This window comes from Acyrthosiphon pisum, chromosome A1, assembly GCF_005508785.2.
Source record: "Acyrthosiphon pisum isolate AL4f chromosome A1, pea_aphid_22Mar2018_4r6ur, whole genome shotgun sequence".
NCBI classification, from domain to species: domain Eukaryota; kingdom Metazoa; phylum Arthropoda; class Insecta; order Hemiptera; family Aphididae; genus Acyrthosiphon; species Acyrthosiphon pisum.
Window position 1 is genome coordinate 135660300 of NC_042494.1, and position 21164 is coordinate 135681463.

General features: G+C 30.5%; 1 protein-coding gene across 1 annotated transcript in view; it reads right to left on the reverse strand.

Annotated features, from left to right (window-relative positions):
- Positions 1–21164, reverse strand: part of LOC100165725 (neurotrimin-like) — a 146668-nt gene that overhangs the window by 72613 nt on the left and 52891 nt on the right. The window contains exons 3-4 of the mRNA NM_001293409.1: positions 6117–6324; positions 93–254 (exon numbers count right to left, since the gene is read on the reverse strand). Coding sequence (NP_001280338.1) covers positions 93–254; positions 6117–6324 — 370 coding nt within the window. The remainder of the gene's footprint in view (positions 1–92; positions 255–6116; positions 6325–21164) is intronic.

The following is a 21164-nucleotide window of genomic DNA, read 5'->3' on the forward strand; positions in this document are numbered from 1 at the left end:
TATTAAATAAATAATAGTTTTTATTTACAGAAGTCAACGTTTAGATCGTGAAAATTATATTATCTAAATAAGAGCATGTTTTTTTTTTTTACCTTTTTTCCTTCTGTCCACTGTTATATTGAATCCATTTTCTCTTTTCCACACGATCCTTGGTTCTGGATTACCTTTTGCTTTGCACGTAAGTGATATATTGAGACCTTCTCTCACAGCTACAGATGAAGTGGAACTTTCATCGTCCACTATGTTTGGTGGCACTGTCAACATGCAATTGATTAATTTGCTTTATTAATTCTTATCAATATGAATGGAAAAAATTTGCACAGTATACAATTATAGGAGTATAGGAACTCTTCTCTCACATTGCTCGCTCTTCGGCGCTTAATAGAACAGTAAGACATGTGTTATATAATTTATGGTCGTCGACTTAATTGTCGTTCACAAAAAGCAAAATGAAAAAAAAAAACAGAAAACCGCTTGACTAACTGATTATTTATAATATAATATTAAATAGGTAGTATTTATGATTTATCGTATTAATATTTAAGAAGAATCAAACTATGTATTTTCCGCTTATTGAAATTATAGTCATACATTATAGTATGTACATCATAATTATATTATATACAGTACATTACTGGTCGTTTTATAAATTGCGTCGTTTTTTTTCAAAATATCATGTATTCATATAATACAATATTCTAACTAAGATATTATTTTAAGATAAAATATTAAAATAATAAAAAAAGATTAGATTCATATATTCTTCATTATTGATTTAGAATTAAACAATAGTTTATAAACTTTTAGTTTTAATAACAAATAAATGCCATTAAATATCACACATTCTATAAGTTTAGTTATATTATTTAGTTAATTTAAGTTAACAATTCATAATTTAATTCGTCGTATGAATTATTGTTGCGTGGAAAAATAATCACTAAACGTCCGCCAATATTGATTTTCTATTTTTAACCGTTCTTTGTATTTGTGGATTTTTGTTGTCCTTAAAACCAAGTATAAAATAATATTTTTATCCTAAACAAATACAACTGTTTATAACATACTATGAACAAAAAACTATGGAAGTTATCAAACTACTGAAACTTGTTTAAATTTTGTGTCACATATTCCAATCATTATAATATAATTGCCCATTGTGTAATATTATAGTTTTTACCGAAGTTAGAAACGTAATGCCTACCAGCTACCTATGGGCATGTATTTACAGTTTAGTTTTGAAACATGTCATTTAAATAAATCTATATATTTTTTTGTTTAAATAGAAAGAATGAAAAATCACGCACGGTTTTAAATAAGAAATATATTGGACGCTTCGTAGCAAAGAAAGTCACAAATCATAAACAATAGGCTTACGTCAGGTATTTGACAGTCTAGAAAACGTAAGTCAATAATACATTTATGCTCCTTTATTGAAACGTCCAGTATTGTAGTAAAATCATTATTTATGTCGGTAAAAGTTTATATGAAATCCAATATGCGGTTTTTCATTATTTATTACTTGTATGGACTGTGGTTAAGACTAGTGTGATACGGCAACAATATTTAATTTTTATACATTTTATTCATTTTATCTGGATTCTTAAATCGGGATATAGGTACGATTATTCAGGTTATTAAGATTATGGGTATTAAAATTATTTGAAATTTTGAATATTCCCAAGTTCAAACTTTTATTGTTCGTAATTATTAGAGCATGAAACTTAATGGTTTCGAATATTTGCGGTAAGGTTAGATAGAGGAAGCTACAAAATTATTTCAAAATATTATAATATTTCTCAACATAATATATATTATATTACATATTTTATATAGATTTTTATAATATTAGTATGCGGAATATTTTTTAAACTTGAGAACTATTTTGCAGTTTTATATTTTAATTTTAAAATGAATAGGTACACTAACAGCTTTTTTTACCCATTTAAAATATTATATTTGAATGAGTATAATATCTCATATTTCTTATTCAGCATATATTTTTTAAATTATGTATCGCTCAACTTATAATATTTTTTCTTTAAATAACGAAATTTTGCGTAATATATCTAAAATGCATAGTGTGTTATAGAAATATGTAAGATATTTTCAAAAAGTATTTTTGCGATGTAGTTTATAATGCAATTAATGTGAAATACCAAATTATAAAGTTTGAAAAAAAGTAAGAATAAGTGCTTTTTTCAATATATATTATTATCATACGAAACAAATTATAAACATTTCGGATGGCTTATTTTGTTTTTGTTGAAAGCATTGAACATGAAAAATCATCTGTGAACAAGTAAAACATGTCTAATAATATTCAGTACCCACAGACGTAATCATTCTTTTCTTCCATCGATAAAAAAAACTTCTCATATATTATGGAGCTTATATAAAAATTATATATATATATATATATTATATTTATTACAATATTTAATGGTAATAATGTTCCATATTATGATATAAATTAGAGACACGTTATATAATGAGTAGTTAATGGCATGAATATTAATAATAATTTGTTTGATGATAATTTAAATGTATACGTATCATTATTTTGATTAGGCAGGTAACTATATGAAAACCGTAGTGATCAAAATTTGACAAACGCACGGATAGGTTTAAATTTGAATAATTATGAACAGAGACGGTTCAAACATCAAAGCTCATGCGGATTTTGATAATTTAAATTCCATAAAGAAATAATTGTCTTTAATATCATATAGACAAAGGACCACGGCGCAGTTGATTTCGCATAACTAGCATAGATTTCAAAGAATTTTAGGTAGGTACATTTGAATAATGCACGAAATGTAGGATTTATTGTGATTTTTTAGAATGCCATACGAATGAATAACAATTTCAGAGGAGAATCGAGCGAAGAACGCATATAATCCTCTCTTAGAAATGTCAGTTTTATAAGAATAGAATGTAATAATAAATATTATCATTTTGTTCGCTAAAGTTATTTTTCGTCTAAATAAAGTCGATATGTTTTCGAGATAGTTTTGACATTTAATGGCCAAACATTTTCCAGTGGAATTTGAAGCTTTTATAACGATATTTTGGTCAATATTAACAAAAGTTCCACATTTTCAATGTATTTAATGTTATATATTTAAGTTGAAAATAATAACATAAAAAAAAAATAAAAAAAACTTGACTAGTAATAAACGAGATTATTCGTTTTTAATTGTAAATATTGTGGAATTTTCAGCATGGAAGCATCGTTTCAGATAATCCAAAAATAGATACATATAGTCGTATTTATAATAACTTTAGACGATTTTAAGTATTGTGAATAATTATCAATTTATTGTTATTAAATAAAGAAACTACAAAGCGTTCGAAAGAATACAAAACATGTAATAAGACATTGGATAACGTGAAATCCAAAGCCTAAACTCGCTTGTATTTCAATTATTATAGGTAAATCTTTTTCTACACAGGTACCATAGTATAATGCAAAACTAAAAATTATATTAAAATTAAGTAGTTTTAATAAATTTCATAATTTTTTTTGGTTTAACAGCCGGTTAATCAACTCTTTTTTAGTGTTCTTATTAAAATAAATTAAGTAAAGAAACGTAAACAATGTATTAAAATTAATTACATAAATTTTAAGTTGCTTGGCTTACTTGTTTAGCGTCTAAAGTTTAATTGGTTTGAAATATTTATCTTTTGTTTTATAATTAACTCAATTACCTTTATTGCATAACAAGTCAATCTTTATTATGTTTTTCTGAAGCATTTATCAGTTTTTCATGTCTTATAATCCAACTACACCTACTTGTGGTTTATTCTAAAAGTAAAATATTTTATTATTCAATTCAATGAAATAAAAATATAATAACTTCAAGTAGGTAGGGTTTTACAGTTGGTACATTAAAATCATATTGCATTAAAAGTTAACTGTATTAAAAATAAATTTTATTTTATTGTTTTATATGTATAATTTGAATACATGATCGTGATAAATACTTGGTTGAGTAAATATGGATACTACGTTTATTCGTGCATTTTAAAAATTAATAAATTCAAATTTCTTCTCAGTATATTTTTTTCTCAATTGTAAAAATTATTGTTTATGCTTTGAACTATAGGTACCATAAGTGATATCTTAATATCATACATTTATTTTTAACGTTGTACAATACAAATCAACTTTAAACTGACAGTTTATAAAATGTATATAAATATTTATTATACAGGGTGATTCACCGGGAATTTTCCGTTTGCGCCAAAAAGAAAAATGTATTCGTTTTGGGTACAGACTATTTGCGACAAAATAAAAAAGGTATGTTATTTCCGACAGCCTATTTGCGCCAAATTAACTGTATAAGCATTTTACATTCCCATTTTTTCTTTAATAATTTATTTATTTAATCAAATTTTAGGTTTTTTTTAAAAAATAATATACTTAAATATTCAATTTAAAATTCTTGAGATTTTTGTATTACTTAAGAAAGTTATATGTACTTATCAAACATGTATTTGTAAAATGAGAACCATCTTTTTTACAGTACATTATTTAGAAATTAATTCAAAATTTGAACGATTAGTTTCTCAGTTATTAAAATGCTTATACTATGGATACCTAATTTTTCTACTTCTAATATTGTCTATCGGCCATAAGACCATATACTATCACACATCTAATGCTAAAATTGTCCTTATCAGCTGTTCAGTGATTATACGTATTTTTTATCACAACTTCTCATCTCAAACAAGGTCTCCCAATTGGCATTTTCCCTATTGTATCTACTCTATTCCACAATAATTATGCGCACAATTTGTTTCTCGCATCACCACGCGTGTCTAGTCCACTGTAATCATCGGCTGCGTTCGGCTTCTGACCTATAGAATATATCGTGTCTAATAAATCCCCATTTCAAACTCAAAAATAAATTATTTTTAAATATTTTTAACAGATTTTAACGCATTCTTCTTTTTAAATATAAAAATTGAAAATTAAAACAAAATATTGTCGTACGGATAATAGTAATAACTTATGAACATTTTTAATCCTGTTATTTTTTAATTAGATATAATTAATTCATTGTAACTATTAATGTCTACCTGTAAGTTTTATTTTTTGTTTTCGAGTGTCTTAGAACCATGATTCCAGCTTTAACAACATTATATATAGTTCTACTCGAATAATTTATTGTATTTGAGTTTTTATTTTTGCTTTTAGATGATATCAACAAACATATTATACAGCTAATCTTTACTATTACGGTTGAAGATATTATAACGTTTATTCGTAAATAAATCTGAGGATAAAAAACTTGTTTAACTTTTTTTTTTCAGTATTATAGAGAAATAAAGTGGAGTCATTGGATTACATTGAAGTGAATAATCCATCCAAAGAGCTCGTGTATTTTTAGTTGAGTTTTTTTAAAACTATTTTCGTTCAAACGCCGCTGAATGATATAGTGAAAACTATACGAGAAAAAATGGGATTTGCTGTTCTAAAATATTATAATCGGCTTTGCCGGACAGTCCGGTGCAGGTGGGAAAAAATTAGTCCTGAATTTTAAGCCAGTTCTGGGGATTTTTTTAATTAAATTTTATCTCCATTCCCCCACAATCCTCATTACCAAAAGTATATTAAATTATGTATATGCGGGTAGTAGGCAATATAACCTTAACTTGCGGGCACGGTTATATTGTTATGAGTTTTGATATGATGATGATGATGATGATTTTTTTTAAATGCAATCGATGGTCTCCTGTGAATACAAAACATAATATTCAGATTTAGTATCGCTCTTGAGCGATATTTTTAGGCCACTCAGCTGTTAAAAAATTAGAATGTTTTTCTTAAGGATTAAAATATAACAATAATAATAATAATAAAAAAATAATAATGAATTATCCTATGTGCATTAATAATAATATTGGCTTGATGAAAAGTCGACCATGATCTGTAGGGTGGAAAAATAAATTTAAATATAATTATAATGGCCATCGATTTTTTTTTTTTTTGCTCCCGGACAGATAATATTATAATAATTGTTATAAAACCGTGACATTCTAACGAATGAAAAATAATTGTTCGGTATTCCTTCACCACTATAATATTATTATTAACGTAAGTCCGCACTCACCGACCACCTGCAGATAACCGACTTGACTGATCATTGGGTCGGTGTTAACTTGGCACATGTAAATTCCCTTGTCCGAAGCTCTCACGCCGTTGATGTTCAGCAACCACGTCTTCTGGCCATCGTGAGACATGCTGAATCTGGGTATTCGGGCGATGACATGTTTGTGCACTGCGAGTATCATCTTCCGATCGATGTGGATCCAAGCGACCTGTAAGTCATCGTAATAATATTATGTACTGCGACGTAAGATGGTGGCAGTTGTGTAAATAAGTCTACACTGGTATCATGCGCATTATACCAATATAGCGAAAATAAGGTAGGAGGTATATAGAATGATGTTAAGGGGCCAAGTTGTTCTTTTTTTTTAAATTTTCCGTAATCCTATAAAATTTGAAAATTATATTTTTTATTTTAGTTGCCATCTCGATTATAATACTTTTCCGCTATTCTACTGGTCGATATCTATATTTAGGGGGTTGATACGGTATATTACATCGAAAAAAAATGACTTCACTATAATAATTCTCATGCCTCATAGAACTGTCAGTTTTTCGTAACTATTTTTATATATGAAATAATACTTCCTACAGAATGCATGGAGCTCTATTTTTCTATTTTATTTCATATAATTGTATATTACATTTGTGAAAAAAAGCTTAAAACGGTGTTATTTTTGAATACATATTATAAAGTTTTAGATTAAAATATTGAAAAATGGAGTTCAATGTGGCCTGTAGATAATTGCTACTAACTCTCTATTAGTTAAAAAAAATTATCAAATTTGGTTGATTCTACAGAACAGGATCCTTATTTCCGTAGAGCGTATTTTCGTGGGAAAAATTGTATATTGGCACCGAGAGCCTTAATCTAGCATTTAGAAGGACGAAGAAAAGTACCAAAAATTACAATAATCAGTTCGATAATCTCGACGAGTACATCGTATTACGAATCAATGATGGCGCGTGACGGGACAAAATAATTATTACATAATCAGCGGATTAAACTATAAAAAAAAGAAAAATGGGTCTTTTTTTTTGAGAGTTACTTTTAGTAATTATTGTTATTCAAAATACTATAAATTATAATATTAAATTTAATTTACATACAAATATAATAATATGGTAAATTGTATCCTAAACATAATATTCTATTAACCTACAGAATAGATTGACTGTAAACTTTGTAGATACTTAATGAAATAAATAACGTTTCCATAAATATATAGTTAGGGAAAGTACAGCAATTACAATGTATCCATATAATATGTATCCCTACAATGCGATTTTAACTTTATCAATATAATATTATATTTCTTATTCCATACATTGAACATAATATCATTTGTATTATATTATAGGATTTGAAGGATTCTAAATCCCATCGGCTCTTCAAAACGTACCTATATACAACAACGCAACTGTTATAAAAGCAGAGGAAGATGTTACATAAGTATTCAATTTACTGCTTTTAGAAACAACGCCGGTAAAATTAATTTTCTCAAGATTTTTCGTTTTTGGAAAATCTGTTTTAATAACATTTTTCGTAAATAGTAAAAACATAATATATCAATACTAAAATCTACCATGTTATTTTACACTTTTTGAACTCAAGTATTAAAACCAGAGGATGTTCATTTTGGGTGCACAAAAAGTGTTTGCTTATTAATATATATATATTTTTTTTAATTTCCAGATGCTTGTAATCTTATACAAAGGCACAACTCTTTGTAATAAATAAAATTTAATTTTAAGTATACCTTAGAGATAATTTGTTTCTTGCCGAAATGTTGCTGTTGTTTTTTTTTATTATTATTATTACAGGCTATGCAGAAACCTCCTGCCTGCGGCAATTTAATTTGCACACCTTCCCCTTTCTATACTCTACCAAAAAAATGTTTCCCTATCTTTTAATTGATTATGTTCACGGGTACTAATAGCGAAGTAAAAGAGCAAAAGGATGTTGGATAATTACTTTTATTAACGAAACGAAGACTTCAGTGGAAAAAAACCATTTCCCACTTTTTTTAAAACATTTTTTATTAAAAATAAGAAATAATAAAAAAAAATAAAAAAATCTGTTGGTTAAAATGATGGGTTATTTTAAATATTTATACTGGGTCAACATATTTTCTTAGACGTTATAATCTTAATGTATTGTAATTATTTTCACGAAACACAATAGTACCTAAGCATAATAGTTTTAATTGAATCTGTATAGAACACAAATGAACGCACCAATTTTCAGACCGAATTCCAACCTCGGAACTATTATGCCCACACCTCGTGGCACAAAATGTCATACGATAAAGATCAGTTAATTATTATCAATCGTACTTTACCCCGACATCCTCTGTATCCAAATGTGCCTAATGTCCAGACGCACATTCTACCTATTATTATTATTCATCTTGGTAATGTTTCGAGTCCTATATAAAATCTATTTATTTAATATATCAAGCTACAAAATAAACCAAGTCTTATATAAACTTAAGTCCTATTAAATGTTGTTCCATAAAAAAAAAAAACATCAATTATTATATTAGATTATAGTACATTAAAAAAATACTTGAAAATGCGTATAAAAATTATAATATTAGATACTAAAATGATAAATTAGAGCCAATGCTTTTCAAAATTTTTCCACGTAAACTGATTTACAAAAAAACACATCGCGCGTACACCATGGATAGCTAACGGAAGTGAATAACAGGTAAGACCTATATTTAAAATTAAAATAATTTCACGATAATGGCATCTGATAATACGATTATGAAATATTTTCAAATTTATGTTTAACACTGATGTTAAGTTGGGTCATAGAACTTTATTTACGCAGGACTCAACCTTTTATAACGAAACATAATAATATGTGAACGATCAGGAAATACGACCACCGAGAAACCTCATTTCATTTTCCACGGGCCATCGTAAGTTTTTAAATAACAGTCGGACCGTAAATGTATACACTATATAGGTAGGTACAACAGTGTAATACTCAAGTCTATCTCGTCTATTACCAATAAACTGCTGCAGGTAGTTCGTTCTGTACAATATAATATATATATATAGGTATTGAACGTTGCATGTGATTGTAATTACATTGACATATACCTACGTCTGTTGTCGTGCTCAACAATTGAAATTCTACCGGAAATCAATGTATCCGCCCGGTCGGTAGGTTTTAATATAACTCTGACCGCCTCAAAATCATTTCGTTGACGACATTAGAAAATAGAAAGAAATTAAAACGACGTTAAAGCTGTATAACCTTCGACGGATGCTTTAAAAATAAAAATTCCCCAAATTTAATACTTCATGGCATTATACCTATAGTAAATTCACCGTAATTAAAATTATAACTCTATATATAGCAGTCGATGGCATTATTACCTAGGTACCTACGTAGACACTCGAGTTGATGATGATTTTCAACTTGCTTATGCCCCAAATATTACTTTTTTATACATTTATGATGTAACATCAATAACCAACGTATTATTTTCTTCCGAGTAATAGCTATTTTACATTAATTATAACAATTTCAAGCTTCAAGAAGTTTATAATGTATGTGCCAAAGCATACCAGCATGAATGCATGATATACCTACGTTGTAGTCTTTTAATACTTATACATTTTTACATAAGACTACTTATTAATAATTAAATAGGTATATAAAATATTTTTAATTATACCTATTATTAATAGTCCACAGTTCTCAGTACAATATTATAATACGTCGTAGTATAAAATATCGTTTTGTTTAGTTACCCGGTATAGTATGCTTTTCATTAAACATAATATTAGATTATATTACACAATTTGAGTGTAGTTGATTATCATAAATTTCTGATTTTGTTATGATAATGAATTATATTACTTTTCAATGATGAAATATCTGACCATTAAATTTGCTTTACGGTCGTGTAATCACTAATCTGATAAAATTGAATTGTTACAATAGAGAATCATTTAAATGACTACTGTTGCGCTTTTCCATACAATTGTCCACGAACTCGGTAATAGTGTATAAACTATATCTTGGGATAAACTTTATTAAATTATTCTGTTCTGAAATAATTGTCTTCCTGTTATGAGCTATAATAATATTGAAATAAGTTTCTTTGAATAAAAAATTAACGTGTAGTGTGGATAAAGTCATGACTATAATGTTAATAATAAATACGAATAGTTACCAACATTATATTATTATTATTATTATTATTACTATCATTTAGAATGTAAATGTCTAGATGTAATCGCGTTTAATACGAATCGGAAATCCGTTTATAATATAATATAATATTACAGTTAATTTCAATGGACAATAAAATAAAATCCGGGAAATCTTTGAATTAACTGACAATGTCGTATATTTTTATTGTCCAACACGCAGTCGCTGAGCATGACGCGCACAATATAATATACCTGTGACAATCACGGTGCCCGTGATATCGTTAATACTTATTGGTGTGCATCGTCTTAGAAAATAAATTTACATTTGAACGAGTTATGAAAATGTACGTTTTAATTAAACGCGATACGTTGGGCCAACAGGATTCAGGGAAGTCACGAGTGGTGTGTTGCAGATAAGCTTTTCCACTTTTAAGTGTCCATTAGGCTCGTCTGTTGTCCAATCCAATCTGAAGCGATTCGCAGCAGCCAGCGCAGGACGCGAGCTCGATGGTTTTCTGCAAGTGAATAATCCAGAAATGTTTCTTAAATTAATTTGGCCCCGAACAAAAGCAGCCGATCCTCTATCACTCTTCCTGTTCGGGTCGGTAATTTCCCCTTCGTTTTGCTATCAGAGGCTCCGATTCACGCTTAACCAACCTTAAGCCTGCAAACCAGGTCATACCCAGAAGTATAATAGGAATCGTTCATGGCATATTTCACACACACACACAAGTCAAAACCTATTCGGAATAAGAACTCTTAGGCTCATACCAAGTTACCTGTGTTCGTCTGTAGCACAGAAAACGTCTTTCGTTTTTATATGTTTTTCAATGTCCGCGGAAAATAGAATAACTTAAATGTGGTTTATATTATGATATCAGCTGCTGTTTATATTTTTGGATTTGGTACATCGGGTCGCAATCCATTGAAGTCGCTTATCGTGCACTTTGAAATAAGAATGGAAAAATGTTGAAATCAATATTACACGCAATTATAATAATATACCAAACATAGGTATATCCAGTTTTATCAAGAAAAAAATAGATTAAAATTAAATACAGTAAAATAAATAAAAACTACTCGGAGCAATAATATTTGTTATTAAAAATATTTGTATACATTCAGTATTCTTTTGCATTTATTTTTAAAATATTTACATTTTTGATATTAATTTATTTATTTTAATAAATGAGTTGCGTATAGAATTAAAAAAAAAAATAGTTAAAGTGTAATCATAACCTGACCTATAATTAAACAATGATATGATGAAAATGTTGTTCAAACAATCATTTATCTAACTTCATTTAAATGTTTAAAATAAAGAATAACACTATATAAGAGCTATGTTCTATAATTTACAAAAACAATCCCCTATTTTCAGTTAACATAAATCGTTTTTATAATAAGCTTCTTGTGAAAAATCGCTCAAAGGTACAGATATTTTATAAAACAAATAAAACTTTCCTAGCATTGGAAGTAATTATTATTCGTTTTCATTTTTTAAACTTTAAAAAAAATTTATAAACGTCAGGTTTTCTCAAATCCTGAGCACGAATATATTTAACTGCTAATCTATAAAGAAATATATTTCATTAATTAAAGGTATCCTTTAGTTATACATTTCCGATTTATTATTGCACCTTTCCCGATACTTTGCATATATTCAACTTATATGACATGTTGAGCTGTTATGTTTACCTATACGTTGATACTTGTACTAGCTGGTATTTATCTGTTTTTGAATACATAATATATTTAAAATACATTTATTTCATGAATTAAGTCACCTGGAAAAATTTGATTTTAATTCCAAAATAATTCAATGTAGGTAATAAATAGAGTTTTAAGATTAGGAGAGATTTAGTATACGTAACTAAACAAATAAATTAAAATCAATTTAATAATAACCACGATGACAGTTTTCGGCTCTGTTACTTTGCTTTCATAAGATTTTATTCATTAGGTATGGATTCTATAAAAATCTTTTCAGGACAATGCTTAATAGTTAGGACCATTTAGACAACTGTACTATATAGGTAACTAAGCTAACATACTAATATTGTATACACTTATTTTTCTTACAAATCAAAATTGATGTTATGCAGACAATGTTGTTAAAATAAACTAATTTCTAAATTTTGTCACAAAAAAAAACAAACATAAAATGAACATTGACGTATAGCGCACACACATTTTGCATTATTGGAGTGTAAACATTTCAAAATGGTAAACGACATTTGAATAAATTGGTGACCCAATGATCATATTATAATTCTAATGGTTATATTTTTGAAAATGCACGGTAACTATTTTTTTGTTGTTTTGCTAACCATGGTAAAAAAAAAAGAGTACAACAACAATATTTATTACCATAATATTATTACGAATTTAATGAAAACGTAGGAAATCATTTGAATTTTGAATGATATTGATGGTGTATAATGGTGTATAATATTATGTATATATGGCATCGATTGATTCGTAAGTATTTTTGTTATAAGGTATAAAATAGCTATCTATATATTGAACCGTGTCATTAAGAGTACGTTTTGACAACCATGACTGTTTAAATGAATAATAATGAACTGGATGACAGTGTCAGTAATATGAAAAACGATTAAATGTATTGGACTAGTATTTAGAAACACATTTACAGTGTAACTAACGTCTGATCAACAATTTTACTTTGTCATTCATAAAGATGCCCTGGCGCGATAAATTATTAAATAATATAATAATTATAAATTATTAACTACCACAGTCAGTCGGTTCAGTATGAAAATATAATATTATTATTATATCGTTATTAAAAATATAATTCTAAAAGAATGTAAAACAGTTCTTTAAAATATAGCGCCGAATATAGTACGTAGGTGTACATCACTTTTTTTTTAAGTTTTAACGATATGCAAAACCTTCACGTTAGGTGCATGCTCAATGTATGCACACTTTTCACTTTGGAATGTATATGTCCTACGTACAGCAATTAAATCTCAATTTTTTTTTAGATTTTACTCTACAAATGTTTGAATTTTATTATTAATGTTATATTAATTAGATTTTAATTATTTTAAATTATTCAAAGCTATACAATTAGGCAATAAAAAATTATTATTATTATCGGCTATTTTATATCATTAATACATTGTTTTAAGTTAAAAATTGGTACATATTATTAAAAATGCTTAAATTAAACTAATAAACAAATTATTCAATTACTAATGTTATCAATGTTGTCTTATTCTGTGTTATCACAGAATAAAACAATGAAAGTGATTTGATTACAGCGGTGATAACAATTTTTCCTCCAAAAAGATGGCGGCCGAGTGTCCGTGGACACTTAGTTAGTAGCAAGTACAATGTACAAGCACTATAGCGACCTGTTTACCTTATCTCGAACAACCACTACGCGACTAACGCGACCCGGTCGACTCTCTCGCCGTCACGACTATGGTAACCCAACGACACGGTCACGACAAGGTGGGAAGGGGAACCGTGTCGCGTAAGACGTACGGTCGGACATTTTTCATCGGACCGTCGGACCCATAGCACATCCATCCGACGTAAGATTCATCGCCCGAGCGGCACCAATCCATTATTTAGTTGTAATATTATTATAATGTAATACTTAATGACATACATAAAGTGTTTGTGTTGTGTTTTTTATCACCTCAATCCAAACCTACACTACGACCGGGCTGCGATCAACCAGCATTCAATCATCGGGTCCGCGTCACGTTGTTCTTTAAATTATTTGTTTATCTTGACTATTCTTATATAGTATCATACATTCATACGTCTAGCTCTGTGTGAGATAAGTCTGTCATTAAAAACAAAGTCATTAAATAGATGACTAGAAACATTTTCTTTTTATAGAGTATGGGGTTACTGTTATAAAAGTAACCATAATGGTTTTTAATTAAAAAATATTTAGTTACATTTTGAATATCATGTAAACATTTGCAATATCATGTCAGTGGTGGACAAACCTCCCGTTTAAAGCCCCCAATGGGACCCCCATGATCTATTTTTCAATGTCTAAGATTGACAACCATAAATTATATTTTTAATAATCAAATTGTGCATATTAAAAATCAGCCACATCCTCTCCCCCTCACCTACAAAATAATTTTACCACTACTGATCATGTTTAACATTATGTTGGTGGGATGGGTTCACCCTTTCAACAAGTGTGTGGCGTTAATTAATGAACTTTGGTATTGATATATTCCCAATTCTGATTTAATTGTGAACCAAATACATATTATGAAATGAAAAATATAAACCAAATGGCTTGATATTCTAAAATAAATTTTGATTTATTCTGACGAGCGTACAAATTCAAAAAAAATCTTAAGCATTTATTACATCAGATAAATTGAATTTATATAATATTATTATAAATTATAATAATTTACTTCCATTTCACTACAATGTTTATTATGATAGAAAATGAATGTAGATTAGAAAATAAAAATTTAGGAAAAAAAGTTAATTTGATGTATGTAATACTTATATTATAGTACCTATATATAGATTTACATATACTTATTATATATAATATATTATCTCATGTTTAAACTTTATGCTATAAATCGTATTTACCACATTTATTATTTAACGCCTATTCTTCAAATTTATTTTAAACCATTTACTCATTGAAGATTAAATTTTACTTTTCCATTATTTATTTTCAAAGTCGTAGCTTTAAATCGCTGTAGGTAATATCGTTTGAAAAAGTCAGGGAAAGTTGATCGGTAGTAATGGCGGTTATATACCAAATACAAAGTTTTTTCCTTTAAAATGTTGTTCACATAATATCTATTGTTGTTTTGTAATATGTATCGATCTTACGTCGACACAGACATCGGAGATCAGGACACCAAAATATAATAATTATAAACGTAATCTAAAGAAAATTGTCATTCACAAGTTAAGTACCTCTATACACAAAAATGGTTGTTATGAACAGCGTTACCTATCTATTGGATAGCTATACACATTAGCAGCTAATCATTACTAATTAGTAATGATTAGTTTATAGATTTTGTACAATGTATAATAATATATCATTTTATAAACGCGTTAAGTAATATTTCATATTATTTTATTAATTTTATATCAACGTTAAATCATTTAAAAACTTGATTTAAATTTTTTTCAGTCTCAAACCATGTACCCGTGTTTATTTTAAATCAATAATTTATTTTTGTGTTTTTTTAACACGGAGATCTGTCATAGTTTATATTACAATATACCGATGATAAATAACATGTTTTATTGGATGTCTACATGGCGATCTCCGACCAAAATATGTAGAACGTATTTTACGTTTGCAATTTTTTAACAGAGCAATACACAGGATCTCAACTACAGAGGTTCGTCTTCTACGTGATACATAACGGGACTTTGTAAGGTGGCCGAATGTCACGGTGACGACAACACGTCCCACCGATCAGCACTTAAGGCTGCAGGTTTTGGACGTAGTGCCGGTCATTGTGGTGCGAAACTTGTGTGTATTGTTTATCGAAATCGGCATAGCACACAGCAAAGTACAAGCGTGAACTTTTCTTTTTTTCTTACAAAGTGACTATTTTAAATAAGTATACCAATCGCCCGCCAATTATTGTTACCACGGTATTGTAAATAGCTAACCAACCCAACATCAACCCAACCACCGAACGCAGTTAATAAAAGTGCATAAATTATTCGTATAATTATAAACAAGTCTTTCATCAACATACCCGCCCCACTTTTACTTGAAGCGGTCTCCTCAGAAAATAGCTTTTCACGGTGCCTCCACCAACTGCTAGTATAATATTGTACACTTTCTATGCACACACCCACCTATCTTATATATATAAAAATGAATGTATGTGTGTCAGTGTGTGGGTCCATGTTACCATGGCAACCATTTATATATTATTTAGAGATTTCCGTCCGTGTGTGTCTCCATATTACCATGGCAACCAATTATATATTATTTTGAGATTTTCGTCGGTGTGTGTCTCCGTATTACCATGGCAACCAATTATATATTATTTTGAAATTTCCGATAAAATGTTTTGTATATAAATGGTCGCCATGGTGATATGTAGAATTATTAATCATATAGAGTTGGCAATTTTAATGGGCAACGAAGTGAACAGGATTAGATATTTATATATATAGATAGATTATACCTCTGAGCAGAAGATAGGCTAATTTAAAAAGGGAGAGAACCAACCCCGGGAGGTGCTCAAACAGGAATTTTTTGTTTTTAAATGGTTGCCATGGGTTTTGAAGCTATTATAATAATAATTATTGGTTGCCGGGAAACGAAGTGCACGGGATCAGCTAGTAATATATAAAGTGATCAATGATCATGCTGTACATACGCCGGCCCGTGATAATTTAACGGCGGCATTTCCCCTCGTTTCTAATGCGATCAGCAGCCGGAACTGTGAACCACCCTAAGGCCTAATAAATAAACGAATGTTGTGAACTCACTTGTAATCAAATAATCGAATGAGCAATTTGTCGATAATAAATGATTTTTTGATATATTATAATATTCAGTGGCGCAGATCACCTAATTTATCTATGACATACATTATAGTATATTTTTAGATGGGGGAGGGGCATTGTAGGGTACTGCAGGGGATCTCACCATGGATCAATAATTTACGTTAAAACGCAAACACAAATTATTAAATATTGCATTTTGTAGGTGCTTTGAGATTGCATCTGATTGTGAAATTAAAAAAAGGAGGATGATGTGGGGGAGGGGCTCTCGATTTTACAATGCCATAGTAAATTTTAAACACTTCGGCGCCACTAAATTAATATTTTATGTACCTAAGCCAATCAAAATATTATTTTATTGTAAGACGAAAAACTGAGGTAAAATACAAAATACAATATGGCAGGTTTAATCAGTATATTTTCGTCATTACTTGTAGGGTACGGATAAAGATATAATATCGGGACTGTTCACACGAACCTTTTGGTATATTAACAACGCATCGCGAACGATAATCTCCTACCGTCTCGTAATAATAATATTATTCATAAATCGTTGTCTGTGCAATAAACGGTTTTCACCGACCAAATTTACCGCCGATTCATTGTAACAATTATACATTATATGTTACATGACACTGAAGTATATAATACAAACTCAACATTATGTACGATCAGCTGCATTATGACCGATACAATTGATGGCCCACGCACTGCACCAGGTATAAGAAGCAAGTTAGTTCACTATGCACCTTAGGCCTCAATTTAATTGCACTACAAAGACCGAACTCCGCACGACTACAATGCAGTAGTATGACAGAACGTATTATTTACAATATATTTGTGAGTATTATTATTTGTACCTAAGTGTTTAGTAGACAATAAGACCTAAACACTTAATTATAATTAAAATAGACTCCTAGTTATTTAAATATACTGAAGATTCTGCAGATATCTACATATCTACCCCTGCAGGTTACGGTAATTATATCTATAGAGTCCTACGACTTTCTCTGGATACATTTATGTATTTAACTGTTCGTTCCCCTTGCCACGTTACGTAGTCGTATTATTATAGTCGATCTGCCAACTGAGCAGATTTTTGAGGAAATATTTTAAATTATAATATTCTACGAAGGACCGGTAAAACGGGCCTTAAATAGCGGCGGAAACGTCAGTCGCTCGGTGCAACGAAAGTACCTAAATCGCAGTCGATCCATTTCGCGCAACCGCGCAACACTGCGTATAAGGTGCAGCAGCAGCAGCAGAAGCAGCGGGGCGTCATGTCAAGGCTGGCTGTGGAGGGTGCAGGACAAATGCATTGGCGTCTGCAGCTTTCTTCCGGAACTGCCGAGTGAATTATTATTATTACGACCTAGTCGAATGCACTTCCGCGAATTAACTCTGAGAGAGCGGCGTAACAATGACACCCGCGGCGTCGTCGTGGGTGCAGGGTGGCACGGCGCCATGGGTTTTTCGACATACCTACTGTATATTATTATTATTCGTGCACCGCTGCGGCGGCGACCGTTTTTGATGGCAGAACACACACACACACATACACACACACACACGCACGCAATTATAATTATAATCGCAATAATAATGTGTAGAGCTTGGAAATTATGCGCGTTCCGTCTTAAAGTGGCGGAAGTGAAAACGGGTCGTCGGCAAGGGTCGGTCGCTAACCGTCGATCGTTGGGCATAAATTTTATGCGATTGTTCCGGTAATGTGAATTAACGAGCGTGGTTGTGGTTGTTAATTACACGGAGTTTTCCGTCGCAAATTAACCACGCCCCTGCTCGCGCGTCCGCCACCCGTCGTCTCCACTACCGCCACCGATGTCCCTGCACAGTCGTTCGGTCGTAATTAATAACAACCGACGTCGTCGTCGTCGCCGTCGTCGCGAGTTCGGCCCATTTACCATCGAAAAGACCAAAGTCACGACGGCGTACAAAACGCGGTCAGAAATAATTCAGACGAGTCGCGAGCGTGCGCTCGAGACCGAACACTAGCCGCATATTATGTATATATAAGTATATAACAGCGGCGTTTCGATAGAAATGTTGGAATATTTAGTTTACATAGATAATAAAAATGTATAATGGCATACTTACTTTGGAATGTAATTAGTAAAAGATGAGATGTTAACAAAATTCGTAATCAAAAAATACGACTGAGACGTCGTGAAATAATAATAGCGATTTCGAGGACCGCGGCAGTCATCACCATAATTTATAGGTGACATCCTATCATTTTATTATTATCATGTATTACCCACTCAATTATACCCGTTTATAGAATGATGTGATCAATTAAAAAAAAAACTTATATGATACTTATATCATGTGTCCACAAAAACAGGGTACACTAAAAAAGCTGTTCCGCATGCGCAAAATATAAGAGTTTAACAATATTGTAAGTTGTAGAAATTTATGATCCAACAGTCCATAGTCTATCCTTATAATGATTTCATGTCTCTCAAACAGAATTCAAAAAATATATGTATAGGTTATACTGAGTAATATATTATGAACTATACTCTATTCAGGACGAAAATGTCCAAATTCGCGGATAAATACCGATAACTGAGCCACCGGCACTTAACTTAGGTATATGATCAGCAAATACAATATATTATAAACAGTATTTGCTCATAGTTTATACCATTACCGTGGAATAAAGTTAAATGCCAGCGGCTCAGTAATTAGTATTCATGCACGAATTTGAGCATTCTTATCCTGAACAGAGTATAAATTATTGCAAGTGTACCCTATTTTTAAGGATACTCGGTATATAGTGCAAACGTCACACATGGTCTGAAGAACACTGGACTGTAGGTCGACGTATTCAAGCGTACGAGCCGAGATCTTCGCGTGCGAGCGTTTGACTCGTTCAGTCGACCACCCCCTCGCCGTCAATGTCATAATATTATCGATGCAAACGGTTCAACGACAGCGAATCGATCAGCGTAATGATATTTATTGCGCTCGTTGGAGGTGGGTTACGGCAGCAGTAGCTACAGTTGTGATAGCGTCGCGGGGTGGCGATTGTCCCCGCCCGCCAACTGTTGCATATCATCATTCCGGGCGGGTAAACCGCGGCGGTCGCGGACTAGGAGCCCCGCGGCCGGCAGGAAAAAACCACTTGTTCGAGTAGATTTCCTTTTGACAAACACGACCGTTCGTTTTTGCCGTCCCTCCGGTGCTCGGGCGGCACTGCAATTAATCACCGGAAAGTCCACCGCGATAACGCACTATACACGGACGCAGCACACCTCACCCCCATCGTCGCCGATAACGATGCTATATATATATAGGCCATGTACCTATATTATACCGCGGTCACCCGAGTCCGTCCGTCCGTCGTCACGTTGACATCAAAAGCGATTCATCATCATCCGTCTCGATGTGGATCCGCGTATCGAGATAACGGATCGCTTGCTCGTATCGGCCAGTGGAAAATAATTAAAACGATTATATACAGTGATGAACGTACATCCTTGTGACCAGTAGCACTGATGTTTAAAAACATAAGGTAATATACTTAGTATTTGCATTTTATTAAAATTGTATTTAGTAAGTACCTACCATTTTCATGTTTGATGCATCTGATGATAACATCAAAATGATTATTAAAATACATAAATTGAATTTTGTTTTTAGGAAATGTTTCACTCAACAGTAGACGATAAAGATAGGTATGAATTAAATAAAATATGTTTGTCTATAATTTGAAACCATTTATTGGTTATGACGTAATTGTGTCACCAGAATGGATTTTTTTATATGACGTAATTGTTAAAGTTTCATAACTTTAATATCCACCATCTCTAAAGTCTATCGAGTTATAAACTATAAAAAATATAATATGTCACATTCTATGGCTTAATATTTATTTTTTTTTTATATCTAACGCAATCGACAATAACAATATCCTTATAGACTTCACGGAAAATGAACGTAGTTTCATAAAATGTATACCGTCATATCAACAGAGTTTCTTAATAATTAAGGATTCAAAAATTAATAAGTTAGGTGCCCTTAGTCCAGGCATAGTTGCATCCATGTTTAAAATCGAACAACAGTATATATCAGACAATGTTTCTTGATAAAACTGTTGTTTATTTTTTACATACTATTATTTATGTTTTCTAAATTGTAACAATTACATTATTGATTCAATTAATTATATTTATGATTCATCAGAATGTCCGTGTGTTGATTTGAAAATGTGTAATTATTTAATATGTTTTGTGCCAAAATGTTAATTTTATGTAATTTTGAGCAATAATGCATATAATTACATAACAATTTTGCAGTATTTATGTGTCTACAATACACAAAACTATAGACTTAACTTATAGGTTTTTTC